Source organism: Lepisosteus platostomus, chromosome 3, assembly GCF_059453375.1.
Source record: "Lepisosteus platostomus isolate fLepPlt1 chromosome 3, fLepPlt1.hap1, whole genome shotgun sequence".
Taxonomy (NCBI): domain Eukaryota; kingdom Metazoa; phylum Chordata; class Actinopteri; order Semionotiformes; family Lepisosteidae; genus Lepisosteus; species Lepisosteus platostomus.
The window spans coordinates 33,253,540-33,266,835 of record NC_142613.1 but is presented as its reverse complement, the minus strand read 5'-3'; the positions used below and the strand labels follow the sequence as shown (position 1 = coordinate 33,266,835).

The 13,296-nt window shown below is 38.1% G+C and overlaps 2 protein-coding genes across 2 annotated transcripts; one reads left to right on the top strand and one right to left on the bottom strand.

Annotated features, from left to right (window-relative positions):
- The first annotated feature begins 1,390 nt into the window (after positions 1–1,390).
- On the top strand, positions 1,391–5,484 carry irak1bp1 (interleukin-1 receptor-associated kinase 1 binding protein 1). Its single transcript, XM_088625339.1, has 4 exons — positions 1,391–1,784; positions 2,321–2,386; positions 3,902–4,032; positions 4,668–5,484. Exons 1-4 carry the CDS (start codon positions 1,476–1,478, stop codon positions 4,927–4,929), a joined length of 768 nt encoding a protein of 255 aa, XP_088481465.1. The 5' UTR covers positions 1,391–1,475; the 3' UTR covers positions 4,930–5,484.
- LOC148674763 (uncharacterized) lies at positions 4,931–11,815 on the bottom strand. The gene is made up of 7 exons (XM_088625340.1): positions 11,521–11,815; positions 11,016–11,176; positions 10,617–10,706; positions 10,302–10,393; positions 8,799–8,959; positions 7,501–7,617; positions 4,931–5,878 (listed from the first exon to the last, which is right to left on the bottom strand). Exons 2-7 carry the CDS (start codon positions 11,138–11,140, stop codon positions 5,783–5,785), a joined length of 681 nt encoding a protein of 226 aa, XP_088481466.1. The 5' UTR covers positions 11,141–11,176; positions 11,521–11,815; the 3' UTR covers positions 4,931–5,782.
- Positions 11,816–13,296: the final 1,481 nt, after the last annotated feature.

Sequence of the window (13,296 nt, the reverse complement as noted above, 5' to 3'; positions counted from 1 at the left end):
TTTTTTAAGAATTCTAACTCTTGGACACAAAAGTTCCTCATTATAATCACATCTAACATTTATTATTTGTTAATGTATTATGAAACCCGTTCCTTTTAATGTGTTTTGTTGACTGTGTTCATTATTCATCTTCCTTCAAAATTTACCACAAAAAGTAATTCGTATAAAGAAAAGACCATTTGCGGTTTCACAGTTAACTATGTAACGTAAAAATATACTATACAAAAACGGTAATAAACATGCAGGATTCTCTTTTTTATTGTTTTTTTATTTATAGCGATCAAAAACTATTTTGCCTTTTTTGCGTTCGTGTTATTTCTTAATTCGATTGTAATTGTGCATTTATCAATAGCTTCGTAAAAAAAATCTTTAAAAACATTAAGAATTTTCGTTATTACTGTATATCTATAATAAAATTATGGTGATAATCATATAACAGATAAAAAATATATTCCTAACTACAACAATTTGTTTTTAGAAGTGTTTAACCTGTTTATCTTTTCATCGTTAGCTTTGTAATGATTTTCTCAAACTTATTTGTAATACCGAGTATCAGTATTAAAAACTGAATAAAAACAAATTCGTTCACTTTTAGTGTTTTATTATTAAGGATTGCACTTACAGTATTTCTTAATCTTAAGGATCGCAAATCAATTCGCTTTTCATCATGAGAGTCCGTTTTTTTTTGCAAATATTGATCTAAACGCACAAAACGAATTTGACTAAATGTTTTTAAAAAGTCTTAAAAATTAGATTTAAACACCCATTAATTTTTATTTATCATTATTATTTTTTTACACTTGCTACTAAAATGTGTTTTTGAAGTATGGACGTTTTTGGAGGACGATGGCCAGTATTTGAAGTTGATATTTTAAAAGGCAATAATGGTCCTCAAGAGTAACTATTTGTGTAAATCTGCTTCCCTCTAATGGGGAAATTAAGAAATGCAACAGGTATTGAACACATACTGGACGGTCTACTTTATAACACTCGGTTTAAGCAGTGAATTCGAAAATCTTATGCTAAAGACTAACATTTCCAAATTATTTGCGCAACAAAGTTTACAACATATTTACAAAATAAATGTTATTATTCTGTATTATAAGTATAAATGTCAAATTCATAAGTTCAAATGCTAGTAAAAAATTGACAGATCAACGATGAACTAACGACGAAATACTGGGACGTAAAAGGTTCGTATAATTCTGGTAGAGATTCTTGTTTTACATAAGTTTCAAATGTGTGCAGTAAAGTGAAATTATAAACTGTTATATACCGAAGCAGATTTTAAAAGTTCATTCGCTACTTCCCTCGCTCTGAAAAAAAAAAAAGAAAGAAACTTCCCTCGCTCTGAGTTCTGGGAGCTGTAGTCTTTTTTGTTTGGGCAGGCAACAATTTGATGTGTAAAAGCAAGCATTACAACGACAAATCCCGTGATCCAACAGGGGTGATAGGTCAATGCTGTTGCTATAGCGATGCGTACTTCGTTTGGAGCGATGGCAGGTAGCGTGTCTCGGGTGTTTGCAGCCCTCGCGCCGGCCAGCGATTTCATTTACCGAGATGAAAACGAATCGGGCCGAGGCGACAGGCGACCCACGCCACGGCAGCCGATTCCCGGGCGGGAGGTTCAGGTGACGGGCAGCGCCGAGCTTTCCGCCCCTCCAGACCGTGCTCGACTAAACCTGTGGGTTAGCAGCAGGAAGGAGTCCGTCACAGAAGTCAAAAACAGCGTCTGCCGGCGACTGGACTACATCCTGCAAGTAACCAGACAGCACGGAGTGAAGGTTGCAAAGTGTTATTTTTTGGTTCTGGCTTGGGGGGTTGTCTTGCGTGCAGCATTTTAAGCTTGATTGATGATGCAGTCCTGTAGTGTTTTCAAAGTCAACGGTGGCTGCCTGTCACCTGTAAATATGCTTTCAGCCCGTTACAGTACTATGAGCAAATCGGCTGCGGAATCATACCTACTTCAATATGTATTGAAAGTCCGATGAGTCCTTCGAATACAGTTAAAATATTATTCCTTTTCATGGCCGAGTTTGCCAATCTTTGCCTGTATCATATCTAATAGGTGTCTTAATTCTAAAAGCCCTGTGATGCGAAAAAAATTATACTTAAACTATAAAAAATACTTAAAATTTTTCTTATTCATATCCAGCTCTCTTTAGCTGAAGGTTTCTTTGTTTTTCTTATCCACTTGAAATGTTTTGTTGTTGTTTTTCTGGTTTCGTCTTGAAAATAACGATTCTTCCAAAAGTGGCTAGAGGTTGAATCTTTTAACATGGATATTATTGTATCCCTAATTCATACTTTTATTTTGCAGGAAGAGAATGTCACTGTGACCAAAGATATAAGAAGAGTCGAAAATGCTTACCATATGGAAGTTGAAGTAATTATTTTTTTAAAACTTTGCTTTAGGTATATTGTATGTCAGCTATGGTGAGGGGGTTATTTTATTGGAAAATGTATAGACATTTTATTAGGAACGATGATATCTCATTTTTTAAAATATAAGAGGACTTCGGCAACCATCACATTACACATCACAGCTCTAAATAATTTGAGGAAAATGAGAATGTACCCAGGATGGTATGGTGGCATAGTGGTCAGCATTGCTGCCTCTCAGTACTGGGGCCCTGGGTTCAATTCAGGACCTGGGGTACTGTCTGTGTGGAGTTTGTATGTTCTCCCCAAGTTTGCATGGGTTTCCTTCTCTTGTGTCCTCCTACAGTCCAAAGGCCTACTGAGACGTTCATTGGCTTCTGTAAACAATTTGCCTTGGTGTGGGGGTGTGTGTGTGTTTCTGTGCCTGCCCGTCCATGGACTGGTGTCCTGTCCAGGGTGTATCCTGCATTGTACCCAGTGTGCTTCCTGGGATAGGCTCCAGGCCACCATGGCCCTGAATTGGATAAGCATTTATTGAAAATGAGTGAGAATGTATCCATCCATAACAAAGTTTTCACAATGAGTATTTAACTGTGCTTCTGGATTTCATTAGTGGAACTCTGGTACTAGCGTCAGTATTCAATAGTTAATTAAATGGTAATGTCAGGGAAAAGAAAGTCCATTGACACTTACTCTGTAGTGTGGTGGGACTTGTATATGTCACCAAGGTTGCTGTCCTTTGTTATCAGTATTGAAGTCTTATTTAATCCTTTACTTGTATCAGTTTTAAGCCCAAGACACTGAAATAATTTAAAGCTTTTATTATATTCATCTAAAGATAATTAAACTGTTTGATAGAAAAGATTTGAGCTTGCCAAACTGAAGCAGTATATTTAACATGCTTCCGAAGTGACAGATTTCTAAAAATGAATCTACGGTATTTGAAATATATCATTCAACATGGTAATTCTAGATTTTGATGCTAGTTTCACTTGAAAACAGCTGATGTGTATTTTTGGTGCTATGTTTGTTTTTATGCTTTTTTTAATATTGGAAAATTATTTTAGTTTTTTTTTGTGTAGCACCTTTCAATGGGTTTCCAAATCAAAGCCATTTGTAATAGTCATGTTATAATGTGTTTTAAATTGATTTAAAAATTAATAGAAGGTCACCTAATCATCAGGTGTAAGTGCAGTACTCAGATGCAACAAGTAGTACAGGACTCACCTCAGATCAGTTTAAAATCAAATCATTATATTACAGAATTTGGATTGTGCTTTTATGAAACGTCTTTTTGCACATTACTGTGAGAAGTAAAATCCAATTCTGGAAAAGCATAGTCCAGGTGATAGCCCGTGCAGTCTGTCAAGGGTGAAAGCTGTATCCTGGACATATCCATCCTACTGTACTTGAGAGGAGTGAACATTAAAGTGTTTGAAAGCTGCTGTATACTTGTTATAAGAAAATAAATGATTTCCTCTTCCATTAAATGTAACTAAAGCATTTTTTCCATTCGCAGGTCTGTGTTATATTTTCTGATTTTGTGAAGATGCAAAATGTTAGCAATTTGCTGGTGGAAAAGCTTGACAGCTCTGTAACTGTTTGCATGCCAGTCTTCTACCATACAACCGAGAGCCTTGAAAAACTGAGGTAAAAAACAAACTAATAGTGTTGGACAGAATTTTTGTTTTCCTAAATTGAAGTATGCTGTTTCATGGTCATCACGTAAAAAGGCAGGTGCTCAGCATCTGAACTCATTTCTGGAGTGTTTTTAAATATATTGAGTGCTGAATCATGAGAAAACAAGGGAATTCTAGGTTTTCTGGAACTTCTCATATTGTGGTATTTCTCTGGGCAGCATTCGTTTTGAAAGACACTCTTTCAAACTCAGGTGAGATCAGCTTTAGGATTTGCAGTATGACCCTCACCATTGTTGATGCCTTTGACAAAGTGTAGGTCACCCTCTTTTCTTCTGAACAGGTGTGCCAGGTTCAATTGATATAAATTCACCCTAATTTTTAGAATTGTACCCACTGACCTGTAGATGGCTAATTCTCCTCTCCTTAGAGGTCATACAGTAAACCCAATCAGTGATGGCCGAGTTGGTCTGAAAAACCCTCTAATTAATGTTATAGCATAAGTGGATAATCTAGGTGGGCAACAATATGGGGAAACTCTGATCTGCCTTAATTTCCCTTATATGAGGCATACAGGTGTAATTAGGTATTCCAATTTTTTTTTGACAAGAGGAAGCCTCATGGTTGCCTTTTCTTGTTTCGTGAAAGGCGCCAGGTGTGCCTCGTGGCAGTGGAGAACGCCCGTCACAAAGCCAGGGAGGTGTGCCGCATGGTGGGGCAGGCTGTGGGCAGGCCCCTGCTGATAAAGGAAGAGGACACTAAGGAGTGGCAGGGGCAGACGGAGGAGACCGCCGAGCCAGAGCAGCACGCCGGGCAGCAAAGAATCGGCAGCGCCACCGTCTTCGTCACCTCCAGCGTTTTCATCTCGTTTGAGATCAAACCAAAAGAAAAGGGAAGGAAAAAAACGTGACCAATTTTTGTATTGCTTTATTTTTCAGACTTTTGCTTGATAAAATTCCAGGAATCATAAAAAAAACCATATGCAACTTTTTTTTAAACTTAGAAATGTACCAGAGGACTTCAAATTTGTATTTTTTGCAGGTGAAAGTATTCTGCAATTGCATTACCTCTTATCTTTTGTCTATATACATTGAAATTAAATAGGTTTATTTTGGACAAGGACATTCAGTTGTTGAACTTGCATGTGGCCTGTTTGTTTACCCACATGAGCCCTCTCAGTTTCATCACAAAGGCTTTTGAAGATTTATTACATTCTTCATAGGAACAGCTATTAATCATGTTCCTGCTAGATCTCTGAATATATGGCAAAATGCCTAGCACAAAACTCAAACAGAGGTAAAGGTTCAGGACAACTGGACAAGGCTGTGGTGTTTGGGAGTGGTTTTTCATAGCTTTCCCTAAAAACACTGAATATAACTAAAAAATAATAGCAAAAGCTATGTGTATGCAGTACCTCTTCTGCAAATAATACTTTGTATGGCATCAATAAAAGATACTGACAGACCTCAAGTTCTAAATAGATGTTTCTTTACACACTAATGATTTTTTAATATTGCAAAATGTACAAATCTACAAGCATGACCAAAATGAGTTAATACAAACCAAGTAAAAGAAAAACATCAAAAAAGACCATAAGGATACATTTCCATTGTCATAATGGCAGAGCAGTGCACCACACTCCCATTTCATATCTCTGCAGTAGTCAGTCTTTCATATGTTTCAAGGACATTTATCTTTTAACATTCTTGACCCACATGGGCTACACAAGAGAGAAACGCATCAGAATCGTTATTGCCATTTCTTCAGTCATGAGGGAAGATGTCTCTGAGCCAGGGTTTCATTATAAACCTTTCCCCGTCAAAGTGACTGAAATAATGATCCAGTGTAGGGATGTCAGGCTAGCAAAAATAAATAAATAAGAGAAACAGGTCAAAATGAGGCAAGGAAAAAGAGAGTGAAGTCTAACATTTCCAGGCTCACACTCAACTTGCGTGCCATGAATACTCATAAAAAAAAGCATTTTACATTCCTTGACAGCAGTACTAAATAACAAAGCCATTTATTTTTATTGACCCCAGCAATAAAAATTTTAGCACCGATATGGTTGTGAAACTCTGCTGCAGGGAAACATTCCAAAATGAGAGTGGAATTAAGGCAACTGTCAGTATCTGTTGGCAGTGCCCAGAAGTGGCAAATAGAACATTTAGTGAACTGTAATGAGTACCACAAGCATTAGTTGATGATTTAAAAGTAGAAAGCAGGGAGTTTGTAGTTGCACACTGCTATAAAAATGATACAGTTTTACTCTTGTAACAAAAGTTAATTCAGTCCCCAGCAGAAGACTTTTAGTCATTTGGGGTCTTTTACAAACTAGTTGTGAACCAGCAAACCTGGTGCTTTTACAAGGTTCTGGGCTTCTGTGCAGTGGAGGGCTGTCCTTTCTGTACAGAAGGTTGTATATAAGATATTTCCTTGTATTGCGACTTGTATGTGTGCCTTCAGTACCTTCAGCCTTCAGTGCATATATTGTACATACATATTATAATATAACCCCTATAGATGATTCTTAAAAAAATGAATTACGTTATAGTTCCTTTTTTAAGTATTCATCTGCCTTTCCAACAACAACAAAAATGTCCGAATTGCCCAAAAGCAATTTGATTTTGCTAGATACAGTTCTGACCGTTATTAAATCACATGGGACACAATGTTCAACTACAAAAGACTAATTGTGTCAACACTTAAGTGAGGCAACACAAATAAAAAACAGTACTAAGTTGTTTGATTAAATAGATTATCTATATCCCAGAAAATGCCCACCACAGCACTTAAGCCCTGATGGATTAGAAAGTGCTACTTCATTAAGGCTCTAGTTCACATCTGATATATCCTTTCCATTATGAGGCATTTTAATTAGCTCATTATAATCTAATCAATGTTTCAGGGAAATCACTACATTCCATTTCTGAACTATAGCCGAGATTTAAAACCGGCATGAAAACTTACTTGAACCAACACAGTGCTATCACTGTCAAGATCCCTGCATTACTAAAGTGACATGTACTGTACTTCACTGCCAGTTACATACTTTTTCTTAACTGTGACAGGAAATCAAATTAAAAGAACCAATATTTCACTAGGAATAACAACAGCCAAGAATTAAGTGTACTGAAAATGTTTTGAGTGTTTTAGTCATAGTAAATTTGGCTTAACCTGCCTGCCTGAGGGCTGACCCCCTGGCCACAGGCTCGGGGAGGCCGGGACCCCAATGTAGAGTGAGGGGTGACCAAGGGGCAGCTGCAGAGGTGGAGATGGGCAGGAGGGACGCAAAAGAGAAATGTGCTTACGTTTAGTATTTACATTTTTTTTTTTAATTTGATAATATGATGTCAGGAACTTGGCTGCAGTTACCCTTCCCAAACCTTTATTGTAAACTTCATTCAAAACAGGTGCCTAACACCTCCTAATCATGCCTTAACCCAACAGTGTATTAAGTGCACATGGACTCCGTATACTTTACCTTTATGCCTATAAAACGCTCTAGTGACGTCTGAGGAATGTAGCCCACGAAGACCGATGATGGGCCTGGTCCATTAAAGAGAACTTTGTAATGTGGAATCTGTTCAGCTTTTTGGAGCTAGAAAGATAACAGAATAAAGTTCTGTAGCTTTAAAGCCAATAACCAGCTTGTCACAGTTATTTGACCAAGCAACTGCACTAATGAACACAAAACATTTAAATATATTTGATCATAATTTCAAAAGGTGTTAATAAAGCTTCCCATAAATTAGAAACAGGCTATAGGCTTGAAATTATGGATTTGGATTAAAAACGGATTAGGAAACCAGGGTGAATACTGAAACAGGTGATATCATTAGCAGTTTACTACAGGGATCTGAAGCAGTATCACTTCTCTTCCGGATTTAAAACAAGAGATCGAGATCTAGATCTCTGGCACAGTTAGTAAATTTGTCAGGTTTGCAGATGATGGCAAACACTGTAGAAGCTAGCAAATGAAACTGAAAAATACCAAGAATTCAAGAGTGGGAAAATATTTGGCAATTCACAATGTACATAAGTGCACAATGTTACATACAAAAACAAATGATAAAACTAAAACGGGAAACACTAATCTTAAAGAAGCTACCTATGAGTGAGATTTAAGATTGACAATCCTTACCTTCTATGCAATGTCTAGGAGAAATAAAATGGCAAACCGTACAAGGGTACACAGTTAGAAGCACAGTTTTAAATACATGGGATTGTATCAGGCTCTAGTAAAACTTTGTTTAGAATATTGTGTGCAATTTTAGTCACCACATCACTCCTGAGATCAGTTGGCACATTTAAAAAAAAAAGTAATGTTGGAGTCTCAAACAACCTATTTAGCCATGTTGTTGAAGCCAATACTGTGGCTTCTTTCAAGAAATGACTGGGTGAGATCCTTGCATCAGTCAGCTACCAGCAATAAAGTATGAGGGGAGCCTGACCCACCTGACCTCTGTAACCTTTCTTGTATACTTAAAACTGTATAAAATTAATATGATTGTCCAATTATAATTTAACCAGATGCCTTTCATACTTATTCAGGTATAAAGCTGAAACATTGAAAACCTGCAGGATTCCAGACCCTGAGGACGAGTCAGAAACCTTTACTTATTTAAGTAGTTACATATTTACACAAGCTGTCCATGAATTTTGCATGAAATCTGATGGACTCTGTGTGTTTCCTGGACTAAATATTTCCCTAACTTTGGAACTCAGTCTCAGGCCTAAACTACAATGTGTACAATGGTAAGCTGGCAGATATCTACCTACCTCAGTGCCCGTGTACATCCTCTTAACCCACTCTGGAGGAGCCCTCAGCTGCTCATCCCAGCTCACAATCACACCCACCATGTGGTTGTCCATGTCCATTACCACCTCGCCCACATGGAAGAGGACACCTGCAGATCTGGGACTACGCACCTCTGTGGAGGCTTTGATTGCGGGGGGGAGAAAAAAAGATGAACCCTTCAATAATAATTATCGCCCTGTATTAAGTGGAAAAATATTAAATTTAAGTCACTGGATGAGCTTGGTCTGGTTATTTGAACCACACCCTGTTAATTGCAGCGTTTTTCTTCGTGTAGATTTACAAAGTACATGATGGTGGCACAGACGACTGGGTCGTACTTTATTTAATTTTTTTTGTTTCCAGGTGATAGAATGTTTTCTCGAGTGGGCAAAGGGCTCCTCTGGAGTCTGCTGCATTGATCTGATTCCCCACAGTAACAGCCCTGTTACCCTGACAATACCTCCAGCTGAGGATGTTACACCGGACAGGCCTACAGTACCTTCTCCCACAATGAACGCTGATCTACAAACAAACATGTTAAGCTGGACAGAGTGCTGGGAAGAGCCGTGTATTGGAATTTCGGTGGTCACTCATTCAGTAGCCTGTTCCCTGCCCAATTAGAGTAATCATGGGCATCATAGACGAATACAGATACTGTAGCGCCCTCGCCCGGTGGTGAGGAGGAAGCGCACCTAGGCACTCAGGGTACCGCGAAGCAGGCTGGGAGTTGTAGCCGAGGGGAGTCTGAGGGTCAGCATGATGACCAGCAGCTGACCCTGCTTATATAGTGTTATATTAATTTAAGTGTCCTGTGTAGCTTTGTAAGTGTGTAGTCTTCTGTTAACGAGTTACCACTCTAAACCTGTGTACGTGTTCCGTCGGTCCCCTTATGTGTGTGTGTTAATCCTGTGTTGGTTTTGGTTTTGATGGGAGAATAAAAGCAGTTGCTTGTTTCGCTATCTCGTCTCCACTTGTCCTTTGTCCTGTGTGAACTCGAAAACGCTACAATACCATATGCCAAACTTTCAATACCATAGGGATTATGAAGATCACAACCCATCTCGCTCTCATGTCATCCCCAATAGCAGCATTTTATAATTCGGTGATATTGCGGTTATCAAGCAGAGTATGTCAAACAATCTGTTCAGGTATTCTAACCACTCTGGCCAAATATACTGTAGTCAGTCCTCAATAAATATTTCTGTTTCATTTATTCACATCTTGGTTCAATTTCCTCAATTGACGCTGATGGGTTTCAGGCTTTGCTGCAGCAAGCGCCGTGCATGTGATTTGTGAACAGCTCTGCTTCTGGATCATCAGGCTATTAAAAGGGGTTAACATCTAATTCCTGTAGTTCCTGTAGATTGATAATTCTTGGCAATTGCAGGAAAAACATCGAAAGAACATTTTTCTCTCTCAGATTGCTAGTATGCAGTAATCTAAAGAGCTTCGCAGCCTTGTGTACACTGGAGAGACAGCATTACCTCCGAAATAGCCCTGGTCGTTACTATACAACAGAACTTCCAGTGCTGGAGATTCTCCATCTTGGTCCTGCTGCCCCAGGTCTGAGATAGGCCTATAGGTCACAGGAAGAAAAGGGATGAAGCAGTACTGGGAGTTTCAAAAAAGTATAAGTGAGATAATACAAACATACATCTCAATTGAAAAAGGTGTCATTTCATCTTATAGGCTATGTTTTCAAATATCCTCATTGTGAAAAATGGTACAGCAGGTTTGGTTATTTTCCTTTACTGCTGTGCAGGCCATGTCCATCAAACACTTTTTCTTGCGGTACTTACACGAGGTTAGCAATCCAGCGGTTCAACCAGTCCGTCCACTCACCCACGTTTAAGTAAGACTTTCTGAAGTTATTCCATGTGCCAAGCAGACTGTATGAAGAGAGCATAGCAGCCTGCTTATTTCACAAAACAATTTGTTGATCAATTTTATCCGAAAATGCGTACTTTCAAAAAACAAGATTATACTATCCCACAAAGGAGAAAATATTGCTACGGCGCATTGATATAACTTGCTTAATATATCAATTTGTCCAAAGTTTTATGGTTGAACTTTAATTGCTTACAATCTATACCGACAAGATGCGGGTGCCCTGGATTAGTTTAGCCCACGATTTCAAGGGCTTTCTTAAAGCATATCAAGTGTTTAACCTGTCGAGCAAGTATTTATAAAACTCCTACCGCTGTGTGGCTCGGTTTCGCTGAGCAGCACTATTCCCGGTCCACTGAGAAATTAAGTACTGAGCCGGTAAAGCAGACAGCAGCAAACAGATCTGAATAGCCGCCGCGGCTGTGATTTGGGGCATTGTACTTCCTTCGGCACATCAAAGTCCGTGTTTCACCTGCAGCCCGGAGGGAAGATTTACTATAAGAGCACGGTAAATGTTCCTTTATAACTGGCGAAAAAGCCATGGCAAATGCTTAATAAATATCAGGCACTAGGCGTTTTAACTCAATAAATTAAACGGATAATTAAAACAAATGAACTCGCTTTAACAGGTGCTCAGTAGTTCCGAAGCAAGCTCGAGTACTATTTAAACTTTTATTACGCTAATGTCGTTACTAGTAACTTATTCAGATACCAGCTTAGGACACGGGAACTGAAACTAATTTGTGATATATATTTTTTTAAACTACACCGTAGTTAGTTTTAAATGCTGCATTTAATCTTATCAGAGTTTCATACCTCCTCAGATCCCACCGTCCTGAGCACAGGACCCGATAGGACTCTTAGGTACTTCCACAAGTGCTGTTTAACTGAGCCTCTCCAAGCAGCTTGTTGACACTTTGCTAACTCCAGCTGTGTCATGTGAGCTCGGAGCTTTCAAGTGACATTAGTCTGTTGATTATATTTACATAAACCGGAGTTTCGGTCTGCCACCTGCGCAACTAAAAATACGAAATATCAGATTTGAGTGCGTCCAATAGCTAATGCACACGAAAAGAAACAGCACCTCTCTGACTTCGCCACGTCAGGAACGATGGCTTTCATTGACTAAAATAAATAAAAACTTACATAATTACACCGTGCAGACACAGGGGGGCAGCATTTTCTTCACTTTCCCTGTGAAGCGTGAGAGTGAAGATTCCCCCCCAAAGAGGTGCGATCTGCTTGCATGGTTCGTGGTTAACTTGGCGCAGCTATTTTCAGATGGCCATTGATGTTCAGAATTCAAAATCGAAGCAGAAGAATATTTGATAAGTACTGGTAAATTAAGCAGACGACCAATGATGTGCCAACTGCCAGATTAGCCTCTAGAAGTGGATTAATTTGACTTGTTAACGGCCCTATCATTACTATCACAGCGGCTGATCCTTTGCACAGACTGTATGGTGAACAAGTTATCAGTACACGTAACAAAATAATGATTTTCCATAATTAATTTGCAATTAATATTCAAATGACCAGGATTTTCTTTTAAAATTTTAATTCATGTCTGGGCAGTACTGTACTGTATGTTTTAAGGTTTATTGAATTGTATTGTCATCTGGTGAACAAGGAGAAATTCTAACATTCTAACTCTAAAACTCAGTCTGCTTTTAAAATAATTGTAAATCTTTAATCTTAGTGTAAATATATATATATACATCAACCAGTAATATCAGACAATAATGGGTTTAAAAATTGGGATGCAAAAAATTGACTAATGACGATCACTCTTAATAAAGCATTTGAGATCTCAGTAAGTTCAGAAATGTTCCAAGAAAAGTACATTCAATACCATGAAAGCATTCTAGGTCTTTTATTTTCAGCTTTAATTATCAGAAGCATGGCTAATGAATAACCTTTTTTTTTAAATAGTTTTTTAGAAACTGATTTTCTGTGGGATATACGAGATATCGGTTTGGATCTAAATCTATATTTGAGTGTGTTAAAACCAAAAAGATGGAAACTACACTAGATAAACTCAACGTCAATGCCAAAGACAACACAAAATGCAGAAAACCATCTTGTCCATTTTTCACATTCCCTAATTACTGATTGTTTTGTGACCAGATTCAGAAGGCAGAGGCCACAAACATCTATTACAAAGAAATAAGAATAGATTAATACCATACTGAAAAGACAAGCACCACCTTCCTCTGGTGTGTGGAGTCTTCTTCAGAACTCAGATGATTCAAATGATGCCACGGCCAAAACATTTTGTTTTAATCTCTCACTGTAGAAATAATGTCTGCTTAGTTCACACACTGATAGAGCTCCTCACTCGAAAATACATGATAAAAGGTCTAACACCTACCTTGGAAATCAAAGGTGGACTTAAAATGTTAATAGCTAAAAAAAGTTGCATTAAAAATTCTGTAACACTTGTTTTTCCACAAAATGTTGCACAGGTTTGGGTTAGAGCATGATCATCTCGAGTTACCATTTGAAATACCTTTCGCATTGAATTGTAAAGTTGTATAATGCTGATATCTAATATCTTTATTGCTCTGAGAGGTGTACTGCACACAGTGGTAC

Excerpts from the sequence above, each read along its gene's own strand:
- LOC148674763 (XM_088625340.1), bottom strand. The coding sequence starts at position 11,140 with ATGCCCCAAATCACAGCCGCGGCGGCTATTCAGATCTGTTTGCTGCTG. Across the intron at positions 10,707-11,015 it reads CGAAACCGAGCCACACAGCG|TCTGCTTGGCACATGGAATA; the intron begins GTAGGAGTTTTA and ends CTCTTCATACAG. Across the intron at positions 5,879-7,500 it reads AGCGTTTTATAGGCATAAAG|CCTGACATCCCTACACTGGA; the intron begins GTAAAGTATACG and ends TATTTTTGCTAG.
- irak1bp1 (XM_088625339.1), top strand. The coding sequence starts at position 1,476 with ATGCGTACTTCGTTTGGAGCGATGGCAGGTAGCGTGTCTCGGGTGTTT. Across the intron at positions 1,785-2,320 it reads CCAGACAGCACGGAGTGAAG|GAAGAGAATGTCACTGTGAC; the intron begins GTTGCAAAGTGT and ends TTTATTTTGCAG. Across the intron at positions 2,387-3,901 it reads CTTACCATATGGAAGTTGAA|GTCTGTGTTATATTTTCTGA; the intron begins GTAATTATTTTT and ends TTCCATTCGCAG.